Source organism: Pongo pygmaeus, chromosome 9, assembly GCF_028885625.2.
Source record: "Pongo pygmaeus isolate AG05252 chromosome 9, NHGRI_mPonPyg2-v2.0_pri, whole genome shotgun sequence".
Taxonomy (NCBI): domain Eukaryota; kingdom Metazoa; phylum Chordata; class Mammalia; order Primates; family Hominidae; genus Pongo; species Pongo pygmaeus.
In genome coordinates, this window is record NC_072382.2 from 3,822,842 (window position 1) to 3,841,760 (window position 18,919).

At 53.9% G+C, this 18,919-nt stretch overlaps 1 protein-coding gene and 1 long non-coding RNA gene across 2 annotated transcripts in view; one reads left to right on the forward strand and one right to left on the reverse strand.

Annotated features, from left to right (window-relative positions):
• Nucleotides 1–18,919, forward strand: part of SHANK2 (SH3 and multiple ankyrin repeat domains 2) — a 669,064-nt gene that overhangs the window by 65,896 nt on the left and 584,249 nt on the right. The window contains exon 3 of the mRNA XM_063670714.1: nucleotides 10,039–10,257. Coding sequence (XP_063526784.1) covers nucleotides 10,039–10,257 — 219 coding nt within the window. The remainder of the gene's footprint in view (nucleotides 1–10,038; nucleotides 10,258–18,919) is intronic.
• Nucleotides 1,732–7,735, reverse strand: LOC129007554 (uncharacterized). The gene is made up of 4 exons (XR_008492365.2): nucleotides 7,407–7,735; nucleotides 3,155–3,417; nucleotides 2,644–2,818; nucleotides 1,732–2,489 (listed from the first exon to the last, which is right to left on the reverse strand). It is a non-coding gene; the product is annotated as an uncharacterized LOC129007554 (long non-coding RNA).

Consider the following 18,919-nt stretch of genomic DNA (forward strand, 5'->3'; position numbering starts at 1 on the left):
ACTGAAGGAGTCAGCTCAGGCTGCCATCACAGAGCACCACAGACCCGGCAGCCTAGACAACAGACATTGATGGTCTCACAGTCCTGGAGGCTGTTTGTCCGAGATGAAGGTGTGGCAGGGCTGGGTCCTCCTGAGGTCTCGCTCCCTGGCGTGCGCGTGGCTGCCTTCTTGCTGCGTCTTCCCGTGATCATCCCTCTGTGCACATGCACCCCCGGGTGCCCCTTGTGTGCCCAGAGTTCCTCTTCTGATAAGGACACCAGCCTTGCGTTAGGGCCCACCTGTAAGACCTTGTGGAACCTTAACTACCTTTTTAAAGGCCCTGTCTCCAATACTATCACTTTCCCAGGCCCTGGGGATTCGGACTTCCACATACAGATTTGAGCAGGGGACACAGTTCAGCTCACAGTGGGTCTAATGCCATGCTGGTGCCTGGGGGCTACGTGGCAGAAGGCACAACCCTGACATGGGGTTGCCACGTGGTTTCGTGTGGCCATGGCCGTAGTCACTCTACTTGGGGTGGGTGGGATGGGCCACCTCTCTGGGGGGCTTTGAGGGGTAGTGGGGCAGGGTGGGATTGGGGGACAGCTTCTAGGCAAGGCTGCTGGAAGAAGTGGTGCTAGACTGAATCCCGGCATTGATGTGGTCGGATCCCCAGACCTCCCCGCCAGGTTCTGCTTCAGTTACTGGGGGCTGGTGGCTTCTCCATGTTGAGGGTGTGGCTGGGGGCATGGGAGGGGCAGGTCCATCCCTCCTCTGGGAGCATGGGCAGGGGTAGGTCCACCCCTCTGGGAGTGTGGGCGGGGGTAGGTCCACCCCTCCGGGAGCGTGGGCGGGGGTAGGTCCACCCCTCCGGGAGCGTGGGCGGGGGTAGGTCCACCCCTCTGGGAGCGTGGGTGGGGGGTAGGTCCACCCCCCCTCCTCTGGGAGCGTGGGCTGGGGTAGGTCCACCCTTCCTCTGGGAGCGTGGGCTAGGTAGGTCCTCCCCTCTGGGAGCGTGGGCTGGGGTAGGTCCATCCCTCCTCTGGGAGCATGGGCTGGGTAGGTTCACCCCTCTGTGAACGTGGGTGGAATAGGTCCACCCCTCTGGGAGCGTGGGCTGGGGTAGGTCCACCCCTCTGGGAGCGTGGGCTGGGGTAGGTCCACCCCTCTGGGAGTGTGGGCTGGGTAGGTCCACCCCTCTGGGAGCGTGGGTGGGGTAGGTTCACCCCTCCAGTATTTGGGGCACTGTGTCAGAAGGTCTGCTTTTGCAGAAACTTCCAGAGCAGTCCACCCACTTGGCCAGGGCCCCCATGTGTTGTGTTCTAGTTCCTTCTCAGCTGATGTGTTTTGCAGGTGCGGGGAGGAGAACAGTGGGTTAAATGACCAGAAGGAAGCTGGCATGCCTTTCTCTCCTCTGCCCGGCCGGCCTCCGCTTCCCTCATACCCAGCTGGCCTCCCCTTCCCTCACACCTGGCCAACTCTGGACTGGCTGGCAGCCCACCCTTCCCCGAAGCCCACCCCCTCGCACTTGCTCTCAGCCCTATGTCTATGTCAGCTCTTAGAAAGGCAATTTTCTAACATTGCGATGGAACCTGGATTCCTTGAATATTCTATTCCAGTTCCACAGGTTCCCATGGAGTGCTGTCAGTCCTGCAGCCGTTTGACCCCGAGTTTAAATGTCTGTATAAGGCAGCCTCGGGGTTCTCTCTGCCTTGAGGGACGAGCGCATTTTACGCACAGGAATGCAAAAAATAAATGAAATGTTTAGTCACAAAATCTCGGTTTCCATGTGTTTCACATACAGGGTGTCTCTCAGAGATTGCATATCAATAAAAACCTTCTTTTCTTTTGGTGAAAAAGTATCTTAAATCAGAGTTCAGCTGAGGAAACTCTTGCACTTTTTTTGTTGTTGTTGTCGTTATTTTTTGAGACAGAGTCTCTGTCGCCCAGGGTGGAGTGCAGTGGTACGATCTCGGATCACTACAAACTCCGCCTCTCAGGTTCAAACGATTCTCCTGCCTCAGCCTACCAAGTAGCTGGGATTACAGGCGTCCACCACCACACCCAGCTAATTTTTGTATTTTTAGTAGAGATGGGGTTTTACCATGTTGACCAGGCTGGTCTCGAACTCCTGACTGACCTCAGGTGATCCACCCGCCTTGGCCTCTCAAAGTGCGGGGATTACAGGCGTGAGCCTCTGTGCCTGGCTGAACTCTTGCACTTTTAAAGGTGTTTACGAAGGTTTTGCAACTCTAACCTTGACAAAGTCAGCTCTGGCCGTGAGGTTGTTTGTTTTTATTATGTATCTTCTCTCCCAGGTCAGCTTTCATATTTTCACAGTGGCTGAAATAATTAGTGGAAAAGTCTGTCTACCTTTTCATCAGAGGTATTGGAGGACGAATGAGCCAGTTGAGGATTTTAGGTTTTCTTGGAGCAAGTTAGCAGCAAAGTGCTAAGTTTTTGTTGAACTTGCTTTGACTGTGGTGATTTTCTTTTCTCCTCATTAGTAGCTACCGTAGGAGGGCCAAGGAGAGAAACACACACTAAGAGTCATTGAAGTTCATACACCTGGGGTTTTATAGCCTCTCCCCCCAACCCGCCCGAGAGATTAGTTACACAGAAAACGGTTGGCCGGGGTGGTGAGTAACCGTCCCCTCCTCTGACCTGGCACTGGCTTTTCCTGGGGAAGCCAGGATTTCAGATTGCGTCTTCGGCTTTGCTTTCATTCTCTCTGCGGAGCCTCCCGGTGTGCTGATCCTCACAGGGTTAGAGAACTCAGCCCAGCCCCCGTGGCTCTCCCATGGTGTTGCCAGATAAAATGCAGCGCATCCAGTTCTGCCTGAATTTCAGATGAACAGCAGAGAGTTTTTTAGTATAAGGATGTCCCATGCGATTATTTGGGACATGCAGTAAAGTGTCTTTGTTGTTTGTCTGAAGTGCAGATGGGACTTGCGCCGTCTGCCTTGCCCAGTGGCTCTCCCCGGGAGTTAATAATTAAATGTTTTCCCAGGCAGTGATCAGGTGTCTGCTGTTCCCAGGGAGCTGCTGATCAGGTTACTCAAGCCCCTTACAAAGGTCAAGACCCTCCTGGTCAGATCTCTGCCCATGAGCTCCCAGGACGGTTCTGGAAAGAGCCCAGGTGGTGTGACCCAGCCTTCTCCTCCTCTCTGCTCACCTGCTTCTGCACAAAATCCCGGTTCCTCTTCAGACCCAGCACTGGGGCCCTTCTGTACCATGATTTGGGAGCAGATGTGCCTGTTTGTGACCATCACCCCCGGAGCCGGTACCAAGGGGACACAGGGGTCCTAGGGGGTGAAGATGTCTGCCGGCAGCAGTAGGGGCTGTGGCCCCAGGAGCCCCTCCTTGCTGTCCTTCCTGCTGTGGGCCGTTGGTTTTGTTCCTGGACTCAGGTCCAGCTGTAGATGTGTACTATGTGGTCTGCAAAGTAATCCGTTAAAAACAGTGAATTTCCGGCCAGGCACGGTGGCTCATGCCTGTAATCCTAGCACTTTGGGAGGTGGAGGCAGGTGGGTCACTTTGAGGTCAGGAGTTTGAGACCAGCCTGGCCAACATGGTGAAAACCGGTCTCTACTAAAAATACAAAAAATTAGCCAGGCGTGGTGGCAGGTATCTGTAATCCCAGCTAATTGAGAGGCTGAGGCGGGAGAATGGCTTGAACCTGGGAGGCGGAGGTTGCAGTGAGCTGAGATTGCACCACTGCACTCTGGCCTGGGCGACAGAGTGAGACTCCGTCTCAATAAAAAACAAAGTGAATTTCCAACGTGTATAAATTTCATGTTTTTTTGGTCAAATCTGACATATCTAAAATATATCTGCAGGCCTGGCAACACCAGACCTGCGTTCCTACCTACCAGCCGTGGCCAGAGTGGGAATGCTGCTGCCTGGCTGATTTGGGGACCACGTTCTGCCAGCATCGCCCCCTTCGTACCCCCCTGACTGCTCTTGTGGGCATCTGCGATTGGGAGCCCTGGCCTCCCACCCAGCGTGTGTTCACTGGGTGCCCACTGTCCACTGAGGGGGGCTTCCTACACATGCACCCCTGGAAGCAGCTTGGAGCCTGGACGGTCTCTCGCCTGCTCTTGCCAGTCAGAGGTTATCTGACCTGAGCAGGGACAGAACCAGTGTGGGCCATGTCTGCTCTGTGCCAGGGCTCTGAGCTCCGGGCTCCCCCGGCCCCCCGTTTTTCAGATGTTGACGCTGAGGCTGGCCCCGCTACCACACTAGGCTTCTTTCTGCATTAATGGGTGACGTGAGCTCTGAGTAGCTTTGTCTCCACTTAAGAAGGGCTCCTTCCTTTCACCCTCATGCTTGCGCTGCTTTCCAACCCAGCAGGGCCCAGGAGAGTGAGGACGAAGAATAAAAACGGGTGGAATGGGGGTGGCATCGCAGCCACAGGTGGAGGTTGATATCTGATGAGGAGTGGCTGCTGTCGGGTTTCTGGGTAGCAAAGCTGAGGGCGAGGCCGGAGTGCCTGCTGAGGACATGGTTCCAGTGCACCCCGCTACCCAGCAGTCTCTTCCCACACCAGAAGAGCGCTGGGAGTCAACAGCGGGTATCAGCTTTCTCCTAATTGGACATAGAGTATTGGTTCCTGGTGAACTGCCCGTGGCCTCCCCGGGAGGTTCCTGAACACTCACAGGGCCCCCCAGTTGTAAAACACTAGCACAGGGTCCACACTTCTGCTGCAGGGGTCCAGGGCTGATGGGGCGGGTGAGCTGAATGCAGGGTGAGCCTCAGAGTACCTGGATGGTGAGGGGCGGTGGCTCCCAGCGTGCAGAGGGCATAGTGAGGTGGGGCTGGGTGAATCATGTTGCCCTTGCCCCGTCGAGAGGGCCGCACAGCTCGGTGCCTACATGGCTGCCAGGGGGGTGGAGTGGGCTCAGGAGGCAGTAGCTTGTGATTTTTCTAGAGACAACTGAAATCCAGATGTTCTGTGAAAACTCCTAAGTTCAGGATTCTTATAAAGCCCACTCCCATTTTAGGGACTCGAGGGTAAGAAACAGGCACCCCCTTTTCTTGGCTCGTGCTGTCATCTGTGCCTTGTGAAGTATCTAAACACAGGGTGAGAAGTTCCTGCCCCCACCCACTCCACGCAGCTGAGAGTCCCCAGGAGACCCATGCAGGGATTGTGTTAGGTGGTTGGACACAGGGTGCTCCGAAAACTGTGGACCATGGCATGGCGCCTTTCTTAGAAAAACATGCACTGGACATGAAGCCACACGCACCCTAGGGGGATCCCTCATGTATAATTGATGCACAGTAAATATATTTTGGTTTATAGCCAGGGACTAAATAGAAGATTAAACTATTGATTTGGGATTATCAATGTCGTTGTTACCCAGACATTCCACTAATGTGAATAATTGGCAGCAGACTTAGGTCCTGCATTAGGAAGTCTTCTCAGCTTTCCTTATTATTTCCTTCCTCTCCCTCCCTCTCCCTCCCTTCCTTCCTCCCTCTCCCTCCCTGTCTCTCCCTCCTCCTCCTCCCTCCTTCCCTCCCTCCCTCCCTCCCTTCCTCTCCCTCCCTCCCTTCCTCTCCCTCCCTCCCTCCCTTCCTCTCCCTCTCCCTTCTTCTCCCTCCCTCCCTTCCTCTCCCTCTCCCTCCCTCCATCTCCCTCCCTTCCTCTCCCTCCTTCCATCTCCCTCCTTCCCTCCCTCCTCCTCCCTCCCTTCCTCCCTCTCCCTCCCTCCGTTCCTCTCTCTTCCTCCCTCCCTTCCTTCCTCTCCCTCCGTTCCTCCCTCTTCCTCCTTCCCTTCCTCGCCCTCTCCCTCTCCCTCCCTCCCTTCCTCACCCTCTCCGTCCCTCCCTTCCTTGCCACTCTCTCCCTCCCTTTCTTCCTCTCCCTCCCTCCCTTTCTTCCTCTCTCCCCCTCCCTTTCTTCCTCTCCCTCCCTCCCTTTCTTCCTCTCTCCCCCTCCCTTCCTCTCCTTCTCTCCTTCCCTCTCCCTGCCTCTCCCTCCCTCCCTTCCTCTCCCTCTCCCTCCCTCCCTTCCTCTCCCTCTCCCTCCCTCCCTTCCTCTACCTCCCTCCCTTCCTCTCCCTCTCCCTCCCTGCCTTCCCCTCCCTCTCCCTCCCTGCCTTCCTCTCCCTCTCCCTCTCTCTCCCTCCCTCCCTTCCTTCCTCTCCCTCTCCCTCCCTCTCTTCCTCTCCCTCTCCCTCTCTCCCTCTCCCTCTCTCCCTCTCCCTCTCTCCCTCTCCCTCTCTCCCTTTCCCTCTCCCTCTCTCCCTTTCCCTCTCCCTCTCTCCCTCTCCCTCTCCCTCTCCCTCTCCCTCTCTCCCTCTCCCTCTCTCCCTCTCCCTCTCTCCCTCTCCCTCTCCCTCTCCCTCTCTCCCTCTCCCTCTCTCCCTCTCCCTCTCCCTCTCCCCCTCTCTCCCTCTCCCTCTCCCTCTCCCTCTCCCTCTCCCTCTCCCTCTCCCTCTCCCTCTCCCTCTCCCTCTCCCTCTCCCTCTCCCTCTCTCCCTCTCCCTCTCCCTCTCTCCCTTTCCCTCTCCCTCTCTCCCTCTCCCTCTCCCTCTCCCTCTCTCCCTCTCCCTCTCTCCCTCTCCCTCTCTCCCTCTCCCTCTCCCTCTCTACCTCTCCCTCTCTCCCTTTCCCTCTCCCTCTCTCCCTCTCCCTCTCCCTCTCCCTCTCTCCCTCTCCCTCTCTCCCTCTCCCTCTCTCCCTCTCCCTCTCCCTCTCTACCTCTCCCTCTCTCCCTCTCCCTCTCTCCCTCTCCCTCTCTCCCTTTCCCTCTCCCTCTCTCCCTCTCCCTCTCCCTCTCCCTCTCTCCCTCTCCCTCTCCCCCTCTCCCTCTCCCTCTCCCTCTCTCCCTCTCCCTCTCCCTCTCTCCCTCTCCCTCTCTCCCTCTCCGTCTCTCCCTCTCCCTCTCCCTCTCTTCCTCTCCCTCTCCCTCTCTTCCTCTCCCTCTCCCTCTCTTCCTCTCCCTCTCTTCCTCTCCCTCTCTTCCTCTCCCTCTCTTCCTCTCCCTCTCTTCCTCTCCCTCTCTTCCTCTCCCTCTCTTCCTCTCCCTCTCCCTCCCTTCCTCTCCCTCTCCCTCCCTTCCTCTCCCTCTCCCTCCCTTCCTCTTCCTCTCCCTCCCTCCCTTCCTCTCCCTTCTTCCCTTCCCCCCTTCCCTCCCTCTCCCTCGTCCCCTTCCTCTCCCTCCCTTCCTTCCTCTCCCTCCCTTCCTTCCTCTCCCTCCCTTCCTTCCTCTTCCTCCCTTCCTTCCTCTCCCTCTCTCCTTTCCTTTCCCTCCCTTCCTTCCTCTCCCTCCCTCCTTTCCTCTCCCTTCCTCTCCCTCTCCCCCTCTCTCTCTCTCCCTCTCCCCCTCTCTCTCTCCCTCTCCCCCTCTCTCTCTCCCTCTCCCCCTCTCTCTCTCCCTCTCCCCCCTCTCTCTCCCCTCCTCTCCCTCCCTCCCTTCTTACCTTCCTCCCTTTTTTCCTTCTCGCCTTCCTTCTTTCCTTCTTTCCCTCCCTCCCTCCTTTTCTCCTTCCCTCCCTTCTTTCCTTCCTCTCACCTACGCACACAGTTAGCCATCCATCCATCCATCCATCCATCCATCCATCCATCCATCCATCTACCTCCTTCCCTCCCCTCCTCCCTTCCTTCCTCCCTCTCGCCTACCCACAGTCAGCCATCTATCCATCCATCCATTCATTTATCCACCTCCCTCCCCTCCTTCCTTTCTTCTAATCCCTCCCCCTGCAGAGGAGAAATTTCTTTTCCTACTACCCTCCTCTCTACCTGGGGCCCTGAAATTGAGCTGACATAAGACAGAGTCACAAGAGAAAAATGGTTTGTGAACACATAGAGCACCCGTCAGTGAAGAGTGTCTGAAAAAGTGGCTACAGCTTGGGCTGGGATGGTGCCTCAGCGCAGGAACAGTACATTTGTAGAGAAGCGACAAGACAAAGGGAAAGGACTGTGAGTTCCTGGAGGGCAAATTGTGGGGCGGCCAATCTTTAGGAAAGGAACAGCAGCTGAAGGCTAGTCTGTTGGTGAAGTCAGCTGCTGTAGGTTTCTCCAGGGCAGGGCTGACAAGGGGTTAAAGGTGTCTCCAGTGATGAACTTCTGTCCTTCCTGGTGTGGTGGGGGTGGGTACTCCTTCTGAATTTACTTCTTGCTTTGAGGCACACCAGCGGCGGGGGAAGGCAGCGAGCTGTTCTCGCACCTGCTTTTCCTCCATCGTCTTCAGCTCAGGACTGTCCTTATGCCCAGGCGGCATATTTTGGGGTGGCCTCTTCTTCCCCCTGCACTCCTGCCCTCCTTCCTTGCTCCTTGTGAATGAGTTCTAACAAAGAGAATAATACAGCAAACATCTGTGTCCTCAACTGTATCAAGTATGACCTTGTGCCGTAGTTGCTGGAACTGCTTTCAGGAAGTTCATGGCTCCAAGCAGCGTGGTCAGCGCGGCCCACCCTGTCTTCCTCCAAGAGGGAACTGCTCTCCTGCCTTGGGCATGTGCCTTTCCAGTTGACTGCTTCTGTGCCATTACACAGGGTGAAAATGCCCATGTACCATCTGTAGGACTGTGTGGCATCTTTCCAGCCTTTATCTGGAAATGATAGTATGTGGTTTGAATCCTTCCGCGAATTGCCTTCCTTTTGCACAGTGTTATGTTTTGGGGATCATCCGCATGTACCTTGGGTTCATTCATTGTCACAGCTGTGGAGTTCATGGGAATGAAGAGACCACAGCTTGATCAAGGGGTCCCTAGACAATCAGAGTGACCGTGCATTTCCACGCGCTGCTTTGGCAGGGAACAATCTTACATGCCTTTCCGTATGCACCTGGCCTCACCCTTCCCCACAGAATGCACCCAGAAGTGGAATTGCTGGTTCCGCATGGCCCCTCTTCCACCAGTCCCCACCATCCCTGGGTCAAGCCAACTTTTATCCAACCCTTTCTGCACTCCTGCCCTGCAGAGGTGGGGGATGTCATAGATGCAGCCACCAAATAGTGGATGGCTGTTCCCAGAGTTCGGTTTGTGTCCTTCTTAAGAGCCTTGGTCTGGCCAGGCATGGTGGCTCACACCTGTAATCCCAGCACTTTGGGAGGCCGAGGCGGGTGGATCACCTGAGGTTGGGAGTTCGAGACCAGCCTGACCAACATGGAGAAACCTGTCTCTACTAAAGATACAAAATTAGCTGGGTGTAGTGGCGCATGCCTGTAATCCCAGCTACTTGGGAGGCTGAGGCAGGAGAATCGTTTGAACCCTGGAGGCGGAGGTTGCGGTGAGCCGAGATCTCGCCATTGCACTCCAGCCTGGGTGATGAGTGAAACTCCATCTCAAAAAAAAAAAAAAAAAAAAAAAACAAGAAGCCTTGGTCTAAGGTGGCTATTGGCAACCTGGCCTGACTCTGTGGGGTAATTTTTATTGCACTTGACCTCGAGGAAGCTGCACTCTCAGCTGCCCCTGCCTCTTGGGGACCCCAGAGTCTGATGGCTGCAGTCTGCTCATGACTGGGTTCCACTTCAGTCCTGGTCTGGGAGATTCTCTCATCTGTGAGCCTGGCCCTGGCCTTTTGTTCTATTTTTTACATAGTACCTATCATTGCTCTGTGTTTGAAGCAGAGGGGGTTATTATAGCATGAACTTGATGCTATTCTGACCTGAAGCCCGTGTTTCTTCCTCTCCTGAAGCTCTGTCCTCCAAGGAAAACAAAAGGCAGCCTTTTTTCTTACCTTGGGCAGCTCAGACAGCCCCAGTGGCCCTCTGGGTCATCTTTGTAAGCTGTGGTCACCCCCGTGGCTAGCTCAGGCTCCTTTTGAGTGCCAGGGTTTCACGGTGCTGGTACCAGAGTTTGCAAGGTTTTCCTGGGTCCTGGCTGCCGCCTCTGGCTCAAGCTCCAGGGAGGAGCAGGCAGTGCCGACTTGTGTCTGCCCTCTGGGATCTGTACGTGTGCACACCTGGGGCCCTCGGCTGGTGGTCACACCAGCAAACACGGACTGTGAAACTGAGCCCACGTGTGTTCCAGTGCCAGTGTCCACTGTGCCCCTGGGTTTTCTTTCATTTTCACATCTCCCGTTCTTTGTCTTCCTTCTCCCCACCTCGAAGACACAGGCAGCCATGCCGCGCAGCCCAACATCCAGCGAGGACGAGATGGCCCAGAGCTTCTCCGACTACTCCGTGGGGTCGGAGTCAGACAGCTCCAAAGAAGAGACCATCTACGACACGATCCGGGCCACTGCAGAGAAGCCGGGAGGTGCCAGGACGGAGGAGAGCCAGGGCAACACGCTGGTGATCCGCGTGGTCATCCATGACCTGCAGCAGACGGTGAGCCCTGTGGTCTGCCCTTTGGTTCACATCTGGACAATGTCACCTGTGGCTTGAATGCCAGAGGGCTGCTCTGGTCCTCCCCAGACCCATGGTCCTGACTGCTCTGCGCACGCTGTGCTCCTTCCTCGCTCCATACTTCTGCCCCCGTCCCCCCAGGTTCCCTGCCGTGCCCACCTCCCCTCCCTGCTGCCGCTGGCCTCACATCATGCTGTTGCTGTCACTGTCCCCAACTCCATCCACAAACATTCACTGAGCACCTACTATGTGTCAGACCTGAAGCAAGAGTCCCAGAGATGGAGAGGAGTGTTTCATAGCCTCACAGAGAAAACCTGGGCAGCAGGTGCACCCCCAACTGGCTTCTAGCACCAAATACAGGAGGCTCTCAGGCCTGGCCCTGCCTCTTCCTGGTGCCGGACTCCGCCGTGCCAGAGGCCCAGCGTCCCGTGCTCCCCTACTTCCAGGGGGCGCAGCTTTGCTTGAGCACTCCTTCCCACATGGCTGCTGTCCGCCTCCTCCTGTCCCTCCAGCCCAGGGCCTGGTGTCATTTCTGTGACCCCCAGAGCCCTCAGGCTGCTGTGGCCCACGCTGGCTGTGCCCTGGATGTCTGTCTTTATGCCTGGGGGTCCCTGTTGTTGGATTTGCCTTCCTCGAGGAGGTTGGCCCCAGGAAACTGGGGCTGTCTGTAGAGGGGACCTTTGTGTGCAGAGGAAGGGGTGTGGCTTCATCTTTTGCCGGAATCCACCAGAGCAAGCTGGGGGCCAGTCGCCCAGCCACGTTCCCTCTTGCTCACAGCGGGGACTGTGCCACATGTGGTCTCGAATCAGAGGTGTGGGACAGAGCTGGAAGCATGGAGCAGACATAATGGTTGCGGACAGGCGCCTAGTAGGCTTGGCCTGTGAGCGTTTCGCACGCCGTCTGTCCACCTGGGGAATGCGGGTGGGGGTGGCAGTAGGAGGAGCAGTTGGTACGAAGCCCTTTTGCTGTGAAGTATACACGGTAGACATCCAAGAGTTAGGACTCAGAGGGGCATCTGGGTGAGGCTCCTGACAGTCTCCATCTGTGCTTTCTAGAAGGGTCTCCCGGGGCCTCAGTGGGCCGGGAGGACCCTTCTCATTTTAGCTTTGGGTTAAAGGAATGGGGAAAGGTGGACTGGTGGTGTAGGCTGCTGCAGGTGCTTGAGGGGGCAAGCCCAGTGCTCTGCATCCACTGCGACCTCTGAGTACAGTCTCCCGGCCCCAGCCATGATGGGGAAGGGGGGCCCAAGTGCTGGAGATTGGAGAAGCATCGTGCTGCCTACTGGCTGAGTGTTGCTAGTGCCTCACTTGGTGCCCATCCAGGGTCCCAGCTCCTGGTGCTGTGGAGGAGCTAAGAGATGCCCTGGGGTTAGCACCTCTCAGGGCTTGGTCCCCAGCGAGGGTTAAATGTGTGTCTCCTCTTCCCCCAGTGCCAGCAGCTTGCAGTCCAGCAGGGACCCTCTGCTCAGCCCACCCTCAGCCCTGCTCCCTCTGAGAGAGACGCTAACTGGGCTGAGGGGGACTAACGTGCTGACACATGCCTTCTAGGGATGAGCTCAGCCAAGTGGCTTCACCGTCTAGGACAAACTTGTCCAACCCAAGGCCCGTGGGCCACATGCAGCCCAGGATGGCTTTGAATGCGGCTCAACACAAATGCATAAACTCTCTTAAAACATTCTGAGGGGTTTTTTTGCAACTTTTTTTTCTTTTTAGCTCATCATCTCTCTTTAGTCTTAGTATATTTTATGTGTAGTGCAAGACAGTTCTTCTTCCAATGTGGCCCAGGGAAGCCAAAAGATTAGACACCCTTTAGGGGGAAGCTCAGGGTGGCCTGATGCCCCAGGGGCGTCCCTGGTAGTACAAAGGCTGTTCAGGAGGATAGGCGTGGTGTTTTGGAGTTCCTTCTCCCATATTATTTAATGCCTCTTATAAAAGCTATAAATGATTGTTATGAAAAGTTCAAGTAATGCAGGAAAGCACAAATGCCAGACTTAGCAATGGTGGTCACATCAACACTTGGCAGACCCCCATTCTGGCATGTCCCTCTGCAGGATTACAGGCAATGGGTGGATGTGCATATGGATAGAAATACCTTGGTAAGTGTGGGCTCAAACCACACACGCTCTTAAGAAATGAGCATCATCAATGTTATTTTATTTGAATATAAGAGGAGAAAAAGATGGTTGAAGGAAATACTTCTTTTTATTTTTTCTGTCACAAGAGACTTTTTCCAGCTAAATCTGTGAAGGTAAAAGAAGTGATTATGAAACACTGGAAGGCTGGAATTTGTTTTTGTTTTTTATTAGTTTTTCCCCCTTCTCACTGTCCCCTCTTCCTATATTATTTAGGAATAAATTAAGCTCATTGCTATAATAAAAGGCCTCCAAATGTCAGGCACTTAACATCTAGATACTTTATTTTTTTCTCTGTTCTCAGTCCACCTGGGTTGGCAGGATGGACAAGAGGGAAGTTCTGATCCACACAGACATTCAGGGACCCAGGCTCTTTCCATTCGATAGCTGGGCCATTCCCTGGAGCTCTGAAATCCTCCACAGGGTCCTCTGTATCTGCCCAGAAGATGAGGGAGGAAGAGACAGAACTTGTAAAGTGCATCCATCACCTTCCCTGGTTTCATGAGGAGGTTGCACCTGACTGCAGAGTAGGCTGGGAAACGCAGTGAAGGTCTGAGCTCAGGAAGGAAAGGGCATCAGTTTGGTGAATGAGTAGCTAGTTATGTGTGCATGGGTGCATGCACATGTGCACATACACACTTTCCCTCCCCCACCTCCTGAGCCTTGTTGGGTGTGGACAGTGACTTGTTGCATGCTGTCACTGTCCCTCCCACTTACTATCCACTGTGCCTCCAGGGCCCAGAGCCACTCTGTCTCTCTTGCAGGGGTCACTGCCATCACTTGCCTTTGCAATGGCCTTTTCTTTTGCCAGATCCTTTTCTGGTTGTTATTTTGCTTTTAATCGGAGGGAATTCATTGTTCAGTGGGTTTTTTTAAGCAAGAGTTCCTGAGAGCAGTGCTTTCTCAGCGAATGGATGGTTGATGCTCGTTATTGGTGGTACTCGTGTTCTAAAAAGTTACCACAGATGCTGAATGAGTGATGCTTTGGCCATTGCTCCCAGAGGAAGTGCAGTGTTCGATTCCTACAAGCCCCTGGTCACATGTTTGACCATAGGTCAATACGGAATCTTACTTTATGTGTGTTGCTGTTTAAAGATGCCATATTTACTATGTAATGTTGATTCGTTAACATGGAACTCACAGCCAACAGCACTCTCAGGCAGGCCTCAGTGAAGCTTCTGTGGCATGTTTTCTCTGTGAAGCTCATCACAACCTTCTTGCCTTAGGAACAAGTAGACAGCACTTCAGCCCTTTGCTGGGACCCCTCTTAAATGGCAAAATCACCAACAAAAAGCACAAACAACGTGAGACTCGTGACACTCCACGGGCTGCAGTCGCTTGTTTGCAAGATGAGAGCTGAGACAAGAAGTCAGACCACCACCTTGTTCACGCTCCCGTGGTTCCCCGCACGCCTGGCAACTGAAACCTTTGGCTGTTTTGTGTGAAAAACATTGATTTTGGGGTTACAAATAAACTTTAGCAAGTAGGCACACCCCCAATACAAAATTCATGAATAGTGAGGATTGGCTGTGTTTTGAAAATGTCAGCTTGTTCCCTCCAGCTTGAAAACTCTTTTTCTCTGTGGGTTGTTTGTTTGTTTGTTTGTTTTTTGAGATGGAGTCTCACCCTGTCACCCAGGCTGGTGTGCAGTGGCGTGATTTCTGCTCACTGCAACCTCCACCTCCCAGGTTCAAGCGATTCTTCTACTGCAGCCTCCCAAATTGGTGGGATTACAGGCACCTGCCGCCATGCCCGGCTAATTTTTTGTATTTTTAGTAGAGACGGGGTTTTACCATGTTGCCCAGCCTGGTCTTGAAATCCTGATCTCAGGTGAACCACCTGCCTCGGCCTCCCAAAGTGCTGGGATTACAGGCCTGAGCCACCATGCCTGACCTCCTCTGTATTTTTGAGTCACAATTTCCCGTCTGTGGGGATGTTGTTTGATTGTCTTCTTGCCCTGAACATTGCTTTGAATACATTGAGGCCAACAGATTTATTTTTTCCATCGCGTAGGTGACTTTTTTTTTGGACTAGATTCCTAAAGAAGTGGCTTCCGTTGCTACACCAGGAAGTGTTTGGTGTTGGGCATTCCTGGTTTTTCCTAGAAAAACTTTCTCTCTGCAGATTGTGTTTAAGGACGTTTTCATTTTAAGGGTGTTTTCCTGTATTTTGTCACTTTTTCTGTGTTATCGGTTGGATCCTTTATTTCAGGGATAGTAATAATTCCTATATTGGATTTTCCTTGTTCATATCTGTTATCTTTTTCTCTAATTGCTTTAATTGCTTGGCATTTTTCTGTTTGTTTGCCGTTTTTTAAATTTATTTTTTATTTTTTTATTGAAAGAGAGTCTCGTTCTGTCGTCCAGGCTGGAGTGCAGTGGTGCGATCTCGGCTCACTGCAACCTCAGCCTCCTGAGTAGCTGGGACTACAGGCGCGTGCCACCATGCCTGGCTAATTTTTGTATTTTTAGTAGAGACAGTGTTTTGCCATGTTGGCCAGGCTGGTCTGCAACTCCTGACCTCAGGTGATCTGCCCGTCTCGGCCTCCCAAAGTGCTGGGATTACCTAGGCGTGAGCCACCGCTCCTGGCCTGCCATGATTTTCTTGAGCCTTTAATTGTTGTGTTCTCAGTTGGAAACGTTCTAATTTTTGTGATTTCTAATTTACTGTAGTCATGCTCCTTTGAGTTTTTGTTTGTTTCCATAGCCCTGCACTCTCTCTTTTTGAAAATACTCTCTTGAGTTATTTGTTTGGTAGGTTTTCTGTCTTATTTTTGTCCTCCCTGGCATCAAGCATTCTTGGGGGCTTTTCTTCTTTTAATTGTGGTGAGTTTTCATGCAGCTCGGAGACCGTCGGAGGTTTGCGTGCTGCCTTTCTTGCTGTGGTTCATTTTGTGTCTGTGTGGGGTCCCTGTGGCTTCCCTGACATTTCTCCCCGTCCCGTCCCGGTTGGCTGTCAGCAGCTTGGGCTTTCTGTTGGTTCGCATAGTGCGTGGGTGAGTTCCGTTTGGCTCTATCATGAAGTTAGATTTGGCCATCTGTTTGCCTTTGCAGATGAGCAGGCCCGGGGCTGGGAGAGTGGAGTCCAGGTGCAGGGCCTGGAATCCCTGTCTCTCCTGAGACGTTGTATTAGCCCATTCTCATGCTGGTAATAACGACGTTGCTAACTACCCGAGACTGAGTAATTTATAATGAAAAACAGATTTAATGGACTCACAGTTCCATGTGGCTGGGGAGGCCTCACAATTATGGTGGAAGTTGGAGAAGGAGCAAAGTCACGTCTTCTTGTTGTTGTTGTTGTTTGTTTGAGAAAGAGTCTCGCTCTCTTGCCCAGGCTGGAGTGCAATGGTGCCATCTCAGCTCACTGCAACCTCTGTCTCTTGCCTCCCATGTCTTCTTCTTCTTGTTATTGTTTGTTTGAGAAGGAGTCTCGCTCTCTTGCCCAGGCTGGAGTGCAGTGGCGCCATCTCAGCTCACTGCAACCTCTGTCTCTTGCTTCTCAGATTCAAGCGATTCTCCTACCTCAGCCTCCTGAGTTTCTGGGATTAAAGGCACCCACCACGACACCTGGATAATTTTTTTTTTTTTTGTATTTTTAGTAGAGAGGGGGTTTCACCATGTTGGTCAGGCTGGTCTCGAACCCCTGACCTCAGGTGATCTGCCCACCTCGGCCTCCCAAAGTGCTGTCAGCCTTGAGGTAGACAGCACTGTGAGCATCTTTGTTGAAGGATAACACACCTGTCCACAGGGCATGTGTCCCATACACTCAAACAGAACGCAGCGTGTAACCTGCAGGCGGAGGAAGGCGTAGGAAGGGGTAGGAAGGCGGAGGAAGGCGTAGGACACCAGCCAGCCCCAGGAGCCCCACTGCTCCCTCCTAGTCATGGGGAGGGTTTATGCTTAATCCCAGTTTACAGATGGGAACAGGAGGGTCGGACTTCAGAGCCAGTGAGGGGCAGAGCCAGTGTCCTGGGGGCACTCAGCCTTGGGCCTTGAAACCTGCTGGATGGAAGCCCTAGGAGGCTGGCGTTGGGTGTGCCACCAACTGCTTGGTACTGGGCTGATTTGCACCTGCAAATCGAATTCCTGGCAGGAAGGCGGCCAGCAGGCAGCACTGCGTGGGAAGCAGCCCCGGCCTTAGTCATCCTGGCATGAGTCAGAATCACGTCCCCCTCGCCATTGACTCTACACTTTTGGGCGAGGGTCTGAAGGTCTGAGCCTCGGGGTTCCACCTGTCGGGAACAAACACCACTTGTGAAGTGAGCCATTGCGGGTTGGCGTCCAGCCCAGGGAGCACCCACAAGGAGCCCATTACTGTTTCCGTTCTCCTGGGTCCACCCTCCTGCTGGTGCTACCCACACTCGGGCTCTCATCGGCCACATAGAAGGGAGGCCCCGGTCATCTCAGCCAGCGAGGTGCTCCATCAGCACTGGGGCAAGGGTGTCGGGAGATCAGGGGCCTCCTACACCCAGCTGGACCCTGCCTCCCTGCCTGTTTGACGCTTTCCTTGGCAGGGTAATCTTCCCCTTGCAGGGCAGGGGCTGTTTCCCCAGCAGGTGTTCTGCCCACTTTGCTAGAGGCACTGGAGACCTGTTGGAGTGATGGATGGAGCCACAGCTCTGCTCCAGCCCAGATTTAACCTACAGCACCTCCTCGTGAAAGCCAGGGCCTCCTCAGGGTTTAGTCTCTACTCCTGGGAGCCTGGTTGTTTCTGGAACCTTCTGAAGACCACTTTGCTTCACTCTGTTCAAGACAAACAAAGCCCCTGGAGGCTGAAACCAGAAATCCCCTGGGTGTGAGCTCTCAGCAACAAAGCAGACATTGTTCCCGTGTGAGAAATCCCTTGTGGGGCTGAGTCCTCTGTGTAGCCAGGGACACGAGACAGTTCCTGGAACCCTGCCCGGAGGAGCCAGCCAGGAGCTGCTTAGGGAGTCTGCACTGAAGCCCCAGTGCCCGTCCACTGGGAGTTGGTGCTGGAGAAGCACCTGGGCGGCCCCTCTTCTCCCCCGATGCCGCCGCCCCTCCCCTGCTGTCCAGGCCCACTGCTGCTGGCCCAGTGAGTGCTGTTTCTGAGCCTCACCCTCCAGTGGGACTGAAGCTTTAAGTCATTGAGTGAGAGCCTCTAGCAGTGCTCACGACCCTTCAGGCACAACCGGAGCCCTCACTTGAATAGTCTTGTGTGGGTGGGCTTCCCGGGCCACGCAGGGAGTGGTGGGGTGGGCTCTGGGCACAGGGAGGGCAGCATCTCTGCATCCTCTCAAATGCACAGTGGTGAAGTGCTGGCGCTGGACATTCAGCGTGGCTTTTAAAACAAGTGGCATGTGCCAAAATCAATACAAACTATGGTGAGCTCTGTTATTTCTGGGGGAGTGTGAATGAGGAAGAGGGAAGAAAACTGGCCCCGTGACCCAAAGTGGTTTTTCTTTTTTCTTTTTTTAATTTATTTTATTTTATTATTATTGTACTTTAAGTTTTAGGGTACATGTGCACAATGTGCAGGTTTGTTACATATGTATACATGTGCCATGTTGGTGTGCTGCACCCATTAACTCGTCATTTAGCATTAGGTATATCTCCTAATGCTATCCCTCCTCCCTCCCCCCACCCCTTTAATCCACAGTGAATGCCATGTTCCAAGGAGAGCAGAGAAGAAAATAGAACAGGGCCGTGGAGGCCTTTCCTGGGCTCACCTGGGGTGTGTACATTGGCCCCGCATCCGCCTCTCCCTGAGGACTGGCACTGAGTAGCTCAGCTGAAGCTGTCACTCTGAGGGCCGATCCTTGCGACCTGGCTCACCTCCCGGCAGATGCTTCGGGAAAATGAGTGTCCCATTCTGTGCTTGAGTCAGTGCTTCCATTTATAAAGCACATGCATCTTCCAGTGGGGTACTTCATTCAGGAAAAAGCGTTTGCACTGCCATCCTGACCCCCTCAAAGACCATGCATTGTCACTCACCTGTCCTCCCTCTCTCCCTGCCTGTACAGTCACTCAAAATCCCCACTACCTTTGCCATCCTGGGAGGGCCCTGCCCTCTCATTCCAGCTGTGCTGCCTTACCTTGTGGCACGCACCTGCTGATGGGGATGTCCTCTCGTCTGTCTGCTGCTTCCAAATGGACTCTCAGATTTTTCTTTTTCTTTTTCTTTCTTTCTTTTTTTTTTTCTTGAGATAGGGTCTTGCTCTGTCACTCAGGCGGGAGTTCAGTGGTGCAATCACGACTCACTGCACCCTTGGCTCAAGGGATCCTCCTGCCTCAGCTTCCCAAGTGCACGCCACCACACTGGGAATTTTTTTTCTTTTTAGTAGAGACAGAGTCTCACTATATTGTCCAGAGAGGTTTTGAACTCCTGGGCTCAAATGATCTTCCCACCTCAGCCTCCCAAAGTGCTGGGATTACAGGCGTGAACCACCGCGCCCGGCCGGATATGCTTGATTTCAAAGTGGCCTTGGCCTGTCTGCTTATTATTGCGGGTTAAAATAGAACCCCAAGAGCAAGCAGGTTTCACCTCCTCCGC